The sequence below is a fragment of the Melanostigma gelatinosum genome (genome assembly GCF_949748355.1).
Source record: "Melanostigma gelatinosum genome assembly, chromosome: 10".
NCBI classification, from domain to species: Eukaryota; Metazoa; Chordata; class Actinopteri; order Perciformes; family Zoarcidae; genus Melanostigma; species Melanostigma gelatinosum.
In genome coordinates this window covers 25,638,920-25,656,274 of record NC_136643.1, presented here as the reverse complement: position 1 = coordinate 25,656,274, position 17,355 = coordinate 25,638,920, and the positions used below count along the sequence as shown (strand labels likewise).

General features: G+C 42.2%; 1 protein-coding gene across 3 annotated transcripts; it reads left to right on the top strand.

Moving 5' to 3' along the window:
• Positions 1–2,931: 2,931 nt before the first annotated feature.
• On the top strand, positions 2,932–17,014 carry ttf2 (transcription termination factor, RNA polymerase II; the record flags this gene model as incomplete). Of its 3 annotated transcripts, none has more annotated exons than XR_013772288.1 (23): positions 2,932–2,959; positions 3,052–3,157; positions 3,574–3,660; positions 4,061–4,130; positions 4,401–5,171; positions 5,829–5,949; positions 6,153–6,335; positions 6,908–7,065; positions 8,726–8,807; positions 9,506–9,631; positions 9,734–9,884; positions 10,064–10,169; positions 10,352–10,536; positions 11,294–11,447; positions 11,542–11,633; positions 12,408–12,493; positions 13,302–13,435; positions 13,676–13,852; positions 14,251–14,309; positions 14,444–14,597; positions 14,693–14,775; positions 15,623–15,725; positions 16,347–16,371. XR_013772288.1 is itself a non-coding variant. In XM_079276762.1 (23 exons), 23 exons carry the CDS (start codon positions 2,932–2,934, stop codon positions 16,489–16,491), a joined length of 3,330 nt encoding a protein of 1,109 aa, XP_079132888.1. In that variant the 3' UTR covers positions 16,492–17,014. The 3 variants fall into 3 exon arrangements, 2 of the variants coding, with proteins under 2 accessions (XP_079132888.1, XP_079132887.1); XM_079276762.1 differs by having other exon boundaries at positions 10,064–10,166; positions 15,651–15,725; positions 16,347–17,014; XM_079276761.1 differs by having other exon boundaries at positions 15,651–15,725; positions 16,347–17,014.
• Positions 17,015–17,355: the final 341 nt, after the last annotated feature.

The following is a 17,355-nucleotide window of genomic DNA, read 5'->3' as shown; positions in this document are numbered from 1 at the left end:
TCTGTCTGTCTGTCTGTCTGTCTGTCTGTCTGTCTGACCTCTGACATCACGTCCTTATTCACGGTTCATCTCCTTCAATGGAGGGTAAACATGAACTGTCATCATCTCTCTGTGTTTACAGACCTGCTGCTTCAGCCAATCATCACCGTGTCCTCCTCAATGTACGGGGTCTCCGAGGCCCAGCAGCAGGGGGCTCCGGTGCTCAGGCGCTCCACCTTCACCATCAGCTGCTCCATCCAGCCACAGTACCCAGGAGGCTCCTTCCAGCTCACCTTCACCTCCTCCAACTCAGCACACAACTACACCCAGCCAGCTGTCAATCACTCTGCCCACTTCCTGTTTCCTGCTGCAGAGCCCGCCCACCAAGGAAGCTACAGCTGTGTTTATCACCTCCATGTTTTTAATCATAGCTTCTCCTCTGAGAGCCGTCTGCTCTCCATCACCGTCTTAGGTAAGCTGACTGTGTTCATGCAGGTTTGGTTACCAGGATGACTCTGGTTCTCTGAGAACTGAAGCAGCTTCTGACGTGACCAATCACAGAGCTCCACTGCCACCACATCAGTCATAACACCCCTTAGCCCCCAACTCTCCATCTTCAAGTGTAGTTCCTCCACCAATCAGAAGCAAGCAGGGCGGTGTGCTCCGATACCTCACTCAGAGAACCAGGCTCATCCTGGACACCAAACGCTGAGACGGTGGTTAACGTGTTGATGTGTGTCAGTGATTGTAGGTTTCAGGGTCAGTGGCAGCTGTTGGACTCATGATGTCGTGTGATGTGATGACTGTCCATGTGTTTGTTCAGATCCAAGACCTCTGATCATCAGAGCCATCGTCCTGCCGCTGGCTCTGCTGTTGCTGAACGTTGGCCTTTACGTCTACTGTAAGGTACGGACACACGTCTGCTGTTTAGACCAGCCACTGAGATGAAGCTCTCGCTCTGTGTTCAGTCAACTGAAGACAGGACTGTGCTGTCATGTCTCTGCAGGCCAACAGGGGGCAGATGCCGTGCAGACAGAAGAACACTGAGCTGGTTCGATATAAGATGGGTGTTCCTGCAGCTGAAGAAGAAGAAGAAGAAGAAGAAGAAGAAGAAGAAGAAGAAGACGAAGAAGAAGAAGAAGAAGAAGAAGGAGCTCAGGGAGCAGAGTAGCTCCTCCAAGGAGCTCATCTCACATCCAGATGGTTTCTACCACACAACCACCACCAGCTCCCTTTGATACGCATGTTCCCTTCAACCATCAGGCTGAATATGATCTCACGTTATTACAGCCCGTCTGTCTTCCTCTCAACAATGTGTCGGTCTCTCCACACCTTCTGACTTCCTGTCTGTGGCTCTCAGCTCCAAGCCCATTGGTTCCTGCTGAAGACGTGAATCTTTAAAAGCACCTCACGGACATAAAGCTTCATTGAAAGTAGACTTGAGAGCAGGTTTACCAGAGTCCAAGCAGAAAGCAGAGACGATCAGGAACAATGTTAGTGTGAGATATTAGAACAAACATGAAACACTGACTTCTATCTTCTACATTCTGTAGAACGACACTCAATGTTCACAATCTGTTGCTGTTTGTCCTTTAAAACATAGAATGAGCTTCATGACTTCACTTTAGCCTCCTTGTGCTTCACACGACTCTTTATTGTAGTGAGCAACATTTAGCTCAAAGATCATCAGAATAATACAAATCAGAACAAAAGTGCATCCCGCTGTGATCAGCCCCTAAAAACATTTATTTTTACTATTTTGCTCATTTTACTTCATGATTTTGCTTCATTTTGTAATCAAGGATTTTGCTTATTTTCTATAATGAATGACTTTGCTTACATCATAAGAACATTGTAACTGTTGATTTTGCTTGTTTTGTCATAATTAAGGATTTTGTATATTTCACAAGAATGCTATAATTAAGAATTTTGCTTAAGAAAAAAGCATTTTGCCTCATTATTAATTGAGGATCTTACTTATTTCATCAGAATTTTGCTTATGTATGTACTTCATGAATATAATTAATGTTGCAATCAATAATTTACCATTTGTTTTATATAGTTATGGATTTTGATTATGTCATAAGAATTCAACACATTTCTGTACTTTGTAAATTGACTTAAATTTGTAATCAAGGAATTTAAAACAATGATAATAAAGGATTTTGCTTCAGTCATGAGCCTTTCACTTGATTTTGTTAACGAAATCTCCTTTTTCATTAAAGTTTTGCTTATTTTGTACAAAGAATATTCTTATTAACAATACTTTTGTAATTATGGGTTTTCCTAGTTTCTTAAGTGTACTTCATTTTCTAAATGAAGACTTTTAATTTTAAGGGTTCAGCAACATTTTGTCGATGAGGATTTATTTTTGCTTATTTTTGTACTTTTGTGCTGAAGGGATTTTGATAAAAAAATATCTTAATTCATCAAACAATCCAAATAAAATATGAACACATGCATACAACTGTTTTGTGTTGATGGTCAGCTGGGATGAAGAGCAGCCTGAGGAGGCCATCACGTTTTTTTGTTTAAGCGACCATAATGGTTAAACTATGTCACAACCACACGCGTTAGAAATATAAAAAATTACATTCGTGTCAAAACTACCTTTTGGGGAAAAACTAGCTTCGAATTACATCCGGTTTAACGTCGCTGCGCAAATATATTTCACAATAAAGGTCATGGCGAGAATAAAATGTGGTGTACCGTTGAGTTTTCATTTTTATCCTACATTTCTTATATGGTCTATGTTATATTATACATACGTTGTTGTATCTTTACTTTATTACAAACATAAGTGATTTGTATTAACTCATAAGTACATCAACTTTTAAACTGACATTTGCTTACCGGATGTGTTTTTAGGACTGCTGCGATTGGTCGATACGAAACGGCTAACTTTCATGTTCAGCCAACTGAACGTGAACTGAATGAGTTAACGTTAGGACAATGGAGAAGGTGTTATGTGACGTCCACGGTAAGTCTCTGAAAGGTAAAGTTAGCTAACTGTTTGTTACAGAATATAAAGGTTAATATTGTGTGTAACTCGTCCTCTATGTCCCCATACAGGCAGCGTGTGTATGTTAAAAACGGGCGTTAAAGACGGACCAAATAAAGGCAGAAGCTTCTATGTCTGTGTTGACAAGCAAGGCTGTGACTTCGCTCACGTGGCCCGGTGAGTGAAAGTACTGACGTCACCCTATGAGACCGATTTAGAGACGATGTGTGGGGGGGGGGGCTTAGTTCAAGGGTGGACACAGGTACCCTCCACTGCAGGGATATGATCATAAATCATCGTTATGAATAAATAAAGAAGCCTTCAGAATACTGTAGTCTAGCCCAAAAAGTGTCCAAACATCTGGTTCCTCCAAGTAGAGATTGAGACAACTCTATTTATCCAAACATGAGTTATATACAGTTGGTTTGTTTGCTTTGTCTTCACTTTTAATGTAATCACATTCCAGTTTGAATCCACTCCAGTCAACTGTTACTTCATACCAGCTGTGTACGAGTCTGACAATTGCTATTGCCAAAACATAACTGGTTTATATTCCTGTTTTTGATCTGCATCATCATTATCGTCTCCTCCAGAATCTCCCCGTCCCACTGCCTCCAACATGAAGACTCGATGGTGGAGCTCCAAGCTCTCACCTACAGTCTACAACAGCAGAGCCACAGGTGGATTATTGTTATTATTATTATTATTATTATTAAATGTCTGAAACGTGTAATGAAGAAGTCATTGCTGTTGCAGCTTTACATTTGATGCTTGTCTCCAGCTCATCTCGGTTGGTGGGGTTGGACGTTTGGCCTCTCAGTGCCATCGTGAAAGTGTCCTCGTACAAATACTTGAGTCAACATAGAAAACCTCCTTTAGCTGGAAAACACACTTTGATAACTTGTGCAATAGCTGCAGCACATCCTTCACGAAGACAACTGTGTGTGCAATGTCTCTGACTGTATGTCGTCTCTGTGATGTTTATTTATTTAAAGCAACAGACTGCAGCACTGTGTCCAACGCAAACTTCCCCTTTATGGACAATCGACGTTTATCTATCCATCTATTCCCCTTTTCCAGGTTGTTCTACAGGTGCATTGTGGGTAAAAAAGCAGCCCAGAAGTGGTGTGGAAACGTTCCGTGGACTGCAGTAAGACGCCATACACACCTTTTATTATTTATATACTTTAAAACACTTGTATCTCTTCAAATCATCTCACACTCATGTTCAGAACTTTATGTAGAATGTTTGTCACAATCCCAACGTTTCAAAAGAGACCGTGGGAAATTACTTGAGAGATAAAACTGGACAAATAAACACACACCATGAACTCCACAGTTTGAGTCCAGCCAGGAGTCTCTTGTTCCGCTGTCTCTCTGCTTCCCATTTTAAAGTATCTGTCGTCTTCCATCATTGCAGCCCGAGAAGGAAAAGAGAAACCCTCTATCCGACACGCAGCTGCAGCCATCTTGCCTGCCGCCCGTCCGAAACCCCTTCAAAGCCTCCGGCAAGACGGACGAGGACTCTGAGTGGAGGAGGATGCAGCGTGGTGGGAGCGAGGAGAGAGACGGCGGGGCGAGTCACAAGGCCGAGGGAGGAGAAAGTCGTCAGAAGGAAAACTCGGCAGATTCATCATACCGAGGCAAACGACTTCCACCGGGGATGAAGGTAAAGAAGAGAGTTTCAGATGAGGAGGAGAAGAGTCCCAAAGCTAGCGGTGTGGAGAAACTGACCGATAAAGTGAAAGACAAGACTGAAGAGAAACACACTGAGATGGGAGGAGCAGGAAACGTGGTTTCTACCTCCAGCGTCAAGGCTGTTCATCCGGAGAAAAATAATCCAGCCTCACGGGATCCTCACCAGGACTCACCTCAACAACCAACCGAGGGTGGAACCGGTCTGGTTGAACAAACTGCAAAAGAGAGCGTCTCTAAATCTGCATCCAGGAGCAGCAGAGACTCTGATAAAACCAGGAAGTCCAGTCCAACCCAAATCCACCAAGTCGACGACGAGGATGATGTCGTGGTGGTGTCGGTTAAACCCGCTGCTCAGAAAACTCCTCCCGTCTCTGCCGTTCAGAAGACGCTGACCGCCTTCGCTGGCTTCCAGCCGGCGTCTACAGTCAAGGGTCAGCCGGGAGACCCCCGAGGGCTGCACGGCCTCCTCACGGCGCAGCTCCAGCAGAAGAAGGTGAAGGAGGCGACGCGTCATTACCTCGTTGTGTCCAGTCAGATGTGTCAGAATAGTCTTTTATCTGGTAGAAAGTCTCTGTACTCATAGATAGTATTTAGTTTAGAAGATGGAGAACAAAACGCTGTTCAATGGTTCAACCAGACCGACAGCTGAAAGAGACAAAAGATCTGAGAAACGGGTGAATTAAAAGAGAAGACATCAGCAGTTATTGGTGAGATAAACTGGAAGCTTACATCTGATCATTTTGCACTAAAGTTCTTAATAAAAGACTTTTCATTTTTCAAGTGTTTAATTCACACAAAATATACTGAAACAGGCTTTACCATGTGGTTACTTTATAGACTATGTATACATATATTGAAATACCAGGAAACATGCTACATCATGATCCATACATATGTATATTACCTTAACTGGGACAGACATTTTGGCCATGTCTCCTAGCCCTATGAACAACTTCCTGTTTCACAATAAAGCACCCAAAAACAAGCTGGTATTAACAGGCAAACGTCAGAATAGAACTAGAAGGTTAGTCTGAGGTTAGCACTGTTGGAATATCGGCTGAACGAATCACAGTTTAGACCTCTTCAGTCAGAGAGACTCGCTCAATATTTGCAGGTCAATGATCTTCTTTTGTTTGTTCCTCCCGTGAAGGCGACTCTGTCGGTGGTGAACGTGGCGGCTCTGCCAGATAAAGGAGAGCGTCTGAGGACTCAGGTGAAAGATCTGGAGGACGCTCTGGAGTCTCTGAGCCTCACTGCTGCTGCTCAGCCTGGTAAAGCACTCACTTAATATCATTAATATTATTATTGCAGGTTTCTGAGTTGATTTTGAGTTACTTTCCTGTACTTAACATTTAACAAAACTCAGAAATAATCACTAAAACTACAGAAATGAAGAATGATAAATATCAAAGCTCGATACTGTTCTAAACGGGGTGAAACGGTTGCATGTAGGTTGATGTATAATCTCTTTCAGGGTCTCAGGATGGAGGTGACGGCAGTGATGCCGGTCTGGGTAGCAGCCAGGTGAACCCTTTCAGCCGGCAGGGCGGCACCATCCTGCTCCCGGCCCCCCCAGCACCGGGCCCCTCCCGGCACCAGGCCTCCAGCAGCTCTCTGGGGCTCCAGCTGAGTCAGGGGTCCACCCAGATGTATGGAGGTAGGCCGAACACGGAGGTGGAGGACACTTCTGTCATTGGTTTGGTTTTGGGTTTTATTCAAAGACATTAAAACGTATGTATTTAAAATCTACGATGGCTTGTTAAGGCCCTGGGTAGAGAGTTATGATTCCTAGAAAAACTCAGCGTATTAAAGTCATACGTTTACAAGAAAAAACTCACAAATTCACAAGAAGAGAACTTCAATATTCTCTGGGATTATCGAATCGTAAATATGCGAAATTGTAGGAAACCTTCAGCCACTGTCTGAATTGTGTTGTTTCTACAGTAGTTATTACAGTAAGGATGATATTCTTTCTCTTATTGTATAGTTATTCTATGAACATGTGTTTTGTACTTTATCCTCATGTTAGACCTGTTGAACATATCATCTCACCAATGAGTTATCAGATAAATCCTAAAGATTGCTGTTTCCAATGTCCTCTTTTTCACCACAATGGCTCTAATATTCCGTTGTAAAAATCTAAATATTAATCTCTGGATTAATTTCCTCTTTTACTGCTTTTTATTCGTACAAACACCTTAAACTCTCAGTGCTTCATGTGTTTCCCAGCAAACCCAGAGGCCCAGGCCTTTTACGGAGGCAGGATGACCAACAACCGTCTGCTGGCGGTGAAAAACGCGACATGTGAGACCATCGACCATCTCCACAAGTCCATGGAGTCCTGCCCCGACGCTGAGGCCGAGGTCCCGGACCCCAAAGGCATCAAGGTAACACCTCATGGCCTCTTGTGATTGGTCCATTACTGTAATAACATGGTCCTCTTGTGATTGGTCCATTACTGTAATGACATCTTGTGATTGGTCCATTACTGTAATAACATCTTGTGATTGGTCCATTACTGTAACGACATCTTGTGATTGGTCCATTACTGTAATGACATCTTGTGATTGGTCCATTACTGTAATAACATCTTGTGATTGGTCCATTACTGTAATGACATCTTGTGATTGGTCCATTACTGTAACGACATCTTGTGGTTGGTCCATTACTGTAACGACATCTTGTGATTGGTCCATTACTGTAATGACATCTTGTGATTGGTCCATTACTGTAATAACATCTTGTGATTGGTCCATTACTGTAATAACATCTTGTGATTGGTCCATTACTGTAATAACATCTTGTGATTGGTCCATTACTGTAATGACATCTTGTGATTGGTCCATTACTGTAACGACATCTTGTGATTGGTCCATTACTGTAATAACATCTTGTGATTGGTCCATTACTGTAATGACATCTTGTGATTGGTCCATTACTGTAATAACATCTTGTGATTGGTCCATTACTGTAATGACATCTTGTGATTGGTCCATTACTGTAACGACATCTTGTGATTGGTCCATTACTGTAACGACATCTTGTGATTGGTCCATTACTGTAATAACATCTTGTGATTGGTCCATTACTGTAACGACATCTTGTGATTGGTCCATTACTGTAATAACATCTTGTGATTGGTCCATTACTGTAATAACATCTTGTGATTGGTCCATTACTGTAATGACATCTTGTGATTGGTCCATTACTGTAACGACATCTTGTGATTGGTCCATTACTGTAACGACATCTTGTGATTGGTCCATTACTGTAACGACATCTTGTGATTGGTCCATTACTGTAACGACATCTTGTGATTGGTCCATTACTGTAATGACATCTTGTGATTGGTCCATTACTGTAACGACATCTTGTGATTGGTCCATTACTGTAATAACATCTTGTGATTGGTCCATTACTGTAACGACATCTTGTGATTGGTCCATTACTGTAATGACATCTTGTGATTGGTCCATTACTGTAACGACATCTTGTGATTGGTCCATTACTGTAATAACATCTTGTGATTGGTCCATTACTGTAATAACATCTTGTGATTGGTCCATTACTGTAATGACATCTTGTGATTGGTCCATTACTGTAATGACATCTTGTGATTGGTCCATTACTGTAATGACATCTTGTGATTGGTCCATTACTGTAACGACATCTTGTGATTGGTCCATTACTGTAACGACATCTTGTGATTGGTCCATTACTGTAACGACATCTTGTGATTGGTCCATTACTGTAACGACATCTTGTGATTGGTCCATTACTGTAATGACATCTTGTGATTGGTCCATTACTGTAACGACATCTTGTGATTGGCCATTACTGTAACGACATATTGTGATTGGTCCATTACTGTAATAACATCTTGTGATTGGTCCATTACTGTAATAACATCTTGTGATTGGTCCATTACTGTAATGACATCTTGTGATTGGTCCATTACTGTAACGACATCTTGTGATTGGTCCATTACTGTAACGACATCTTGTGATTGGTCCATTACTGTAACGACATCTTGTGATTGGTTGTCAGGTGTTGCTCATGGCCCATCAGAGGAGAGCGTTGTCCTGGCTGCTCTGGAGAGAGAACCAGAATCCCTGCGGAGGAATTCTGGGTAAGTTGACCGTTGTTATTAAAGATGAAGATGAGATGGAGTTGGTTTATTATCTCTTCACTGGTGAAAATAAGCCTGTTATTGTGTTCTCTCCTAAAAAAATACAATGCTTTTATTTTAGATTATTTTCATGATCTTTAATCTGGTGTTTACTTTCTAAATTAATCGTTTGGTCTTTAAAATGTCAGAAAATAGTGGGAAAAAACCATCCATCCCAGTTTCTCAAAGTCTAATGTGATGTCTTCAAATGTCTTGTTTCGTCCAAAATCCAAAGAAATTCAGTTCGATATGAAGTAAAACAGCAAAAGCAGGAAATCTCCATATTTTAGAGGCTGAAAACTTTATTTTCAGCCATTTTTTGCATGAAAAAATGCTGTAACGATGAAACGATTATCAAAATAGTTGGCGATGAGTTGACGTAACGTTGCAGCTCTAATGTAAAGCATTACACTGGGACACAGTTCATTAGATTTGCCTTTCATTTGTTTACATTGTTATATGGAGAAACACAAATATCCAGATAAATGGCCCTGTTATTATTGTCAAGTTGATTAATGTGCATTTGTTTTTCAGTGGAAAGAGTTTAACATTTTCTCCTTCATCTTAAAAGCTTCTAATTAGATTTTTAAGAAACGGGGATCTTCCTTACGGAGTCAAATCATTTACTTTCTTCATCGTTTCTTCTTCTCTGGTCTCAGCGGATGACATGGGTCTGGGGAAAACCTTGACTGTGATCGCTCTCATACTGGCCAAGAAGATCAAAGCAAAAGTGGAAGTTGAGAAGAAGGAAGAGAAGAAGCTGGAGGGCTGGATCTCCAAATCCGGTAACTAAAACCTTTTCCTCTCACTGTGTAATCGTGACGTAACATCAGAGTTCACCTCCAGAACGCAGGGTGATGTGATGAGTTTGGTTTTGGATCATCCAGACTCCGGCCTCGTGGTTTCTAAAGGCACCCTGATCATCTGTCCCGCCTCCCTGATCCACCACTGGAAGAGGGAGATCGAACGACACGTGAAGACGGGCAAGCTGACGGTGCACCTGTACCACGGACCCAACCGGGAGAAAAGGGCCAAAGTGTGAGGGAACCGTGCACACATTCACTCCGTCACCTTCATGTGTTCATGTACAGAACGTTAAACACACTTGATGACATCAGCTGTAAAAAGGGTCCATCCATAACGCAGCAGTCACACCTAACTCTCTGTTGAAGCCCTCACAGTCAAAGTGAATGAAGAGCTCTCTCTCCGTCCCTCAGGCTGGCTGATTTTGACGTGGTGGTGACCACGTACAGTCTGGTCTCGAAGGAGATCCCAGTCCAGAAGGGGGACGCTGAAAAACCCTGCAAAGACACTGATGAAGTGGTGAGTAATACATATATTCATGTTCTGACTGCAGCAGCATTTATCAGCTTTAAAGCTGTAACTTGTAACAAAACATCCAAACGATCCTTTTAAATGACTGGATTCTAAGTGTTCAGGAGTCTTTTGGGACCAGAACCAGTAAACTGAGACTCCTGTTCTCTTCATCCCACGTTCATCCTCAGCCGTCACGCTCCGCTCCTCTTCTGCGAGTGACCTGGGCCCGGCTGGTTCTGGACGAAGCCCACAACATCAAGAACCCCAACGTGCAGACCTCCATGGCCGTCTGTCATCTGAGGGCTGGAGCCCGCTGGGCTGTGACCGGTACACCGATCCAGAACAACCTGCTGGACATGTACTCGCTGCTCAAGTAAGACAACGGCTTTTAAAACTGGTAGAAATGTTACTCTGGACATGTGAGGGGCTTCCAATGGGAGACACTTTATATCCAGTGAGGCTGGTGTGAGGAACTTTGATCTGGTCCTCAACCAGTCTCAGTAGTCCTGATCCTCTATCTGAACCAGTCTCAGTGTAGTCCTGATCCTCTATCTGAACCAGTCTCAGTGTAGTCCTGATCCTCTATGAACCAGTCTCAGTGTAGTCCTGATCCTCTATGAACCAGTCTCAGTGTAGTCCTGATCCTCTATGAACCAGTCTCAGTGTAGTCCTGATCCTCTATCTGAACCAGTCTCAGTGTAGTCCTGATCCTCTATCTGAACCAGTCTCAGTGTAGTCCTGATCCTCTATCTGAACCAGTCTCAGTGTAGTCCTGATCCTCTATCTGAACCAGTCTCAGTGTAGTCCTGATCCTCTATTAGACCTCCATCAGCACAGAGACCATCAGAGAGAAGATGGTCTGTTTCTATAGAGTTACTCTTGATGCTCGTCATCGGAGCCACTGGGTCGGATTCTGGTGAAACCAGATGAACTCATGCAGGTTCACCAGAACCTCCTTCAGCTCAGACTCCAGCAGAGACCGGTCCACCGTGGACGGACCCGGATCCTCCAGCAATAAACACTACCACTTTAGTCCAGACTATTCTGTTTTTATGAAGTTCATCTTCACAGCTCGAGGCGGTTAATTGTAATGAGCTTCTGTTGGTTCACCGTCCGTCTCTGTCTTCCAGGTTTCTGCGTTGTTCTCCGTTTAATGAGTTCAAAGTGTGGAAAGCTCAGGTGGACAACGGCTCGAACCGAGGCAGAGAGAGACTCAACATCCTCACGAAGACTCTGCTGCTCCGACGGACCAAAAACCAGCTGGACTCAAAGGGGAAACCGCTGGTAGGGACGAACACGCACACCTTATGAGCTCCTTCCATGATGAAGGCCACAACCTTCTGTTGTTGATTATGAACACTCTGGGTCCTGGTTCCAGGTGTCTCTTCCGGATCGGACCTGCGAGGTGCATCGACTCAAACTGTCCCAGGATGAACAGGCCGTGTACGATGTGGTCTTCGCCCAATCCAGGTAACACACCGTGTTTCTTATTTGTTCATTTAACAAAAGATGTGCGAGAAAACCAGAGACTGATGTTATGAAGCCTCGAGTTCGCCGATTTCGCCGTCGCCATCTTGGCTTTTTCTCAACCAGAGAACAGGAAGTGACCATCTTCAGACTGATGAGGAGTGACGTAGAGACGCCGTATACGTCTCTGGTAATACAATCAAAGTACCTGTCAATCAGCGTGTAGCCCCGCCCTAAAGCATCCCCTGCTTTATGGTCTGTGTGACTCTAAATGGACCATAATGTACTAAATGAACATCATGCTGTATTGAAGAAGACTTGAAACTAGAGATTGAGACATAAACTCATGTTTACAATGTTTACTGAGGTAATAAATCAAGAGAGAAGTAGAGTCATTTTCTATAGACTTCTATACAACCAGAGGAGTCGCCCCCTGGTGGACACTAGAGAGAATGCAGCTTTAACACGTGACGCTTTGGCTTCACTTTTAAGAACTGGAGGTTGCCTCCTGGAGAAAACAGATCCCATATGTTTTTGTGTTGCCTTTTCTGAACAACTTAAGATATTTCCTGAACATATTTTATTATCTACTCGCAGTGTGTAAGAATGAAATCAGGACTAATAATGTTCCATTAAAACTACTCTGACTAAAGATGCTTATGACATCTCTCAGCTCTAAATGTGTATAACTACATTAAAAAATACATGTTAAGTGTTTCTGGATACAGTGGATGGATCAGCAATAACATGAATTGATGATTTTCTCTTTTCCTCCAGGTCGACTCTGCAGAACTACCTGAAGAGACACGAAGGGAACGATGTGACGAAGGGAAACGCTTCCAGTTCTAATCCCTTTGACAAAGGTGGCATGTTTGTTTCATGTGTGTTATCGTGTCTCTCTATAGAGGTGTGACTGATTATATGGAATCATATTTGTGCCTCAGCACTGAGGACGCAATCTCACATTCTCAGCACAGAAAAGCGATTTTTTTGCGAGCGAATAAATTACATTTTATTGAGAAATTATTATCAGAAAGAAGAAGACTTTACAGCTAATCTAAAACTTAGTACGGTAGATAACTTCTGCTCCGGCTGTTCCGTCTCCAATTGCAAGAAGGATCATTAGAGCGCGTTTACACTTTTACATTTAGAATATTCGTAATGAATGTCTTACTTTTATTTATTTTTTACATTCAAACCTTTTTGTTGAGGTTTTCAAATGAAGCTTTGAATGTCTGCCGTCACATTTTAAGACTTCATCAACCTGTAAAATAGAAAAACGTGTTTTGTGCCAACAAGTATGCATTGAAGCAGAATATTTCATTTGACACAAACATGTTGTGAATTTTGGAAATTATAGCATCCATCTTTTTTTCGCTGCCACTAGTGGAGTCTAATTTTACAAATAGTATAAAACGAATAATGTCAGTGTGGTCTGATCTCTATGTGACACGGTGCAGAAATACTGGGTTTAAAATAAATGAATAAAATAAATGCTGATTTCAGATGAATGAATGAAGCTACAAAATATTCCATACAACCTTTTAAATATATCATTTACCGGAATCACAGTTTGGCCTGATCAAATGTGCACTCAGAAATCGTGTTTTTATTTTATTTTAATTTAAAATTGTTAACAGTATGATGTAATAACATCAACTCTGTCTCCAGTGGCCCAGGAGTTTGGTGTCTCTCAGACGGACGCCGCTGCGTCGACGTCCCAGCAGGCGTCCAGCACCGTCCACATCCTGTCTCTGCTGCTGCGCCTCCGTCAGTGCTGCTGTCACCTGTCGCTGCTGAAGAAGGCACACACACACACACACACACACACACACACGTCTTTAATCAAAGAGTTCACACACATCAACACACAACAAAAAACAGTTGCATAGTCTGACATCTCTTTGTTCTAGTTAAAATCCTGGAAGCAGAGATTTGACTTTTTGTTCTCTCTGTCTCTCTGTCTCTGTGTGTGTGTGTGTGTGTGTGTGTGTGTGTGTGTGTGTGTGTGTGTGTGTGTCCCCGTCCGTCCCCCCCCCCCCCAGACTCTGGACCAGTCTGAGCTGCAGGGCGATGGCATCGTCTTGTCTCTGGAGGAGCAGCTCAACGCTCTGTGTCTCTCCTCCAGCCCCTCGTCGGGCCCTCACCCCCCAGACACCGTGGCCCTCAACGGGACCCGCTTCGCCTCGCAGCTGTTTGAGGACAGCAGTGAGAGCACCAAGGTGGGACACTTCTTCATTGTGTGGCAGGAGACCTGGTGGTATCGGTTTCTAGTGTCTCTGTGGCGTAAAGCTCACCGGTTACCTCAGTTCTAGCTTTCTCTGATACACTGCAGCACATAAGACAGTCTGAAGAATCAAAGCATTATTTATTGACATTTTGATTAAACGTTGAAGATGAAAACTTGCCACCTTTTTTCTCTTTGTTTACACAATTTTCATTTTCTTTTGTTCATTTTGTTAAACTTACTCTTTAACTTGTAGATATTGTGGTTTTATTTTGGTAGACTTTGAACACGTTCTGGAAAAACAAGTCCATGTTTTATAAGAACAAACAAAAACAAACTCCTACATCACTGGTGTTATCTTATCAACCTTTTATCTCCCTCCCATTATTCCAGATCGCTGCGATCGTCTCTGAGCTGAAGGACATCAGACAGAAGGGTGCCGATCAGAAAAGGTAAAACTTTAAAGTTTAACGAGCCATTCAGTTATTTTCCAAATTGTTTTGTTCTTTCGGCAAAATATCCAAAACCATTAGCATCTTCCAAATGCTAACCACGTTACTGGTGATGTGTGATCTCTGACGTGCAGCGTGATCGTGTCCCAGTGGACCAGCATGCTGAGGATCGTAGCGGCTCACCTGCGCGAGCTGGGCCTCAGATACGCCGTCATCGACGGGACCGTCGCCCCCAAACGCCGCATGGACCTGGTGGAGGAGTTCAACACCAACGCTGACGGGCCACAGGCGAGTCTCACACCAAACTATATATATATATATATATATATACATACATATACACCTGCAAGGAATTTATATTTCAGTTTATTTTTCTCCCAAAGGTGATGCTGGTGTCTCTTTGTGCTGGAGGGGTTGGACTCAACCTCATCGGAGGGAATCACCTGTTTCTCATCGACATGCACTGGTGAGACTCTGTTAGATGTAGTCGGCTGTAAATACAGTCTTCTGTCTGAATTACTCTGTTTCTTTGTTACGTTTCTCCTGTGGTTCTGAAAGTACGTTTACCTTCAACTGAACTTCACTTGATTCAGTTGAACTGAAACTTGAGCTGCTTCCAGCCTCTTTATTCTCACAGAACCATTTACGAGACAATGATTGACATTTTAAAGACATTATAACCTTTTCACAGTTTTGACAATTCTAATTTTCAAGACAAGTGAGCTCACAAACTTTATCTCTTGTGCCTCACTTTAAAAAACAAGTTCCAAGAGTGCCAGTCTTTGTCCTTGTCAAAAACGGGCATAAAATGATATATTATTAGTTATATAATAATTAACATTGTTGTTTATATTAGACAAAAACACAACACAACAATTCTATTATTTTCTGTTCTAAATGCTTGGGAGGATTTTTTTATTTTATTTTTTAAATTGCAAGAAAACAGGAAAATGTAATGTATTTGTAAAAATGTCTCAATCTGTTGGAAACTATAATTTAGAATCCAACCTCCAGATTAAAAGGCTAATATAATAGAATGCATGATTTTGTGCTATAAAGTTTATTATCGTATGCAAAAACACAGCCACAATTATATTAAATAAATAAATAAATGATCCTTAAATGAGGCATAAAGGTTACATTTTGCATCATTAAATATGATAAAATACACCTTTTAGATTTTTTAACAGTGCTCACTCTCTCAAACAAACACGGGAGATAAAAAACAACATGAATACCATTTTGAGCCGTTTTGCATTGACTTGGTCGTCTAATGCTGCTCATGAAGTGATGAAATCTTTTGACCTGCTCAGCACCGCTGACCCCTGACCCCTCTCACAGGAACCCAGCCCTGGAGGATCAGGCCTGTGACCGGATCTACAGAGTGGGACAGAGTAAAGATGTCACCATCCACAGGTAACGCGTCAGCGGGACGGCTCAGCCATACCAAGTTTATTTATGTATAAATACTGAAATTATAGCATGAAAACGCATTAAGATATTGTATCAACATAAACTGAAAACACCTTTACTGCCCCGCGGGTTCGCGTCATTCATTCTGGTCGGTGTTTACATGCCGCCGCAGAGCAACGTGCAGGCAGCACAGCGGACACTGCGGATCAGATACTGTGCGTGGAGCGGACCTACCCGGACTCCCTAGTTATTGTCCTCGGAGACTTTAACAAAGGAAACCTCAGCCATGAACTCCCTAAATACTCCCTAAAAGCTACTCTCTTGAAGGCTCTGCTAACAACTTGGAGTATAAATCCTAAAATGTTTTAGTTCTGCTTTGTGGATCAGCTAAAAGAGAAGAACCAGAGGATCTGAGGTTCCTCACTGGTTCATAAACTAAAAGCATTTCTGAGAGGAAGTCTGGTAAAAATACACTGATAAAAGAACTTAAAAAGCAATACTAACAAGTAACCAGTGTAAAGATTTAAAAATAGGTGTAATGTGTGCTTCTGCTGTCCTGCAGCCTCAGTGTGTTTATAATTTGGTGTGTGCGTGTTAATGAATAGTTGTGTGTGTGTTCTCCAGGTTTGTGTGTGACGGCACGGTGGAGGAGAAGATCGCCTCGCTGCAGGTGAAGAAGAAGGAGCTGGCCCACAATGTGCTGACGGGAACGGGGAGCACAGCCTCCAAGCTCTCCCTGGCCGACCTCCGGATCATTTTTGGCGTCTGAGACGAGAGCGCCGCCGCCGTCAATACGTTTTAAAGTTCAGTGTAGGAGATTGAAAAATAGGCTCATGAATCTGAGATGCTAGAGGGCTTATTTTACACACGTGTAGTGACAGGTTTCTTCTTCATCCAGAACAGTGATTTTACCGTCATCCTGACTGCTTTTCAACCTGTTATTGGACTTCATCTGCCTTTTTTATTTCAGTTCTTCATTTACACTCCCTTAAGTCCCTTATTTCAGTACAGCTGTTAGCATCTGTTCACTCTGATGCATGTTGCTTTAGCGGATCTATTTTAACACTGCCAGTTGTTCCTGAAACTCTACTTCCTACATGATGCTTTTCAATGACCTGCGGTTTCTCTTATTTATTATTGTCGACGTGGTCTGAAGGAAACTTTAATTCATCTTTAAATGTTAAAACCTGCAGACACACAGGTGATTTACACTGGCTCATTATTGGAGTGAAGCAAATATTTCCTCCTTGTTAATATCTATATTTTTTGTCACCTGATGGAGTTTTCCTTTAAGGCTGTTTTCAAATATCTTTGTTTAAGTATTTTTTGTTGATTTTAAATAAATTCAGTTGCTCATATGACTGCTCCCTGTATCAAGTCACTTGAATAGTAACTTGATTGTTGCTTATCAATTCACAATGTCAAGATGCTGTCATTTTCTCATGCATGCATACTTTTTAAGATATATCAGACATTTTAACATTCCCTCATATATGAATAGAAATATTTGAAATATATTCTGAACACTGAAGAATGGTAATGTAAAGTTAATTTGCTCTGTGAAAATAATATATTCAGAATACCTTCTGTCCACATAAATATCACTTGGCTATATGAGCACTGCTCATTCTGT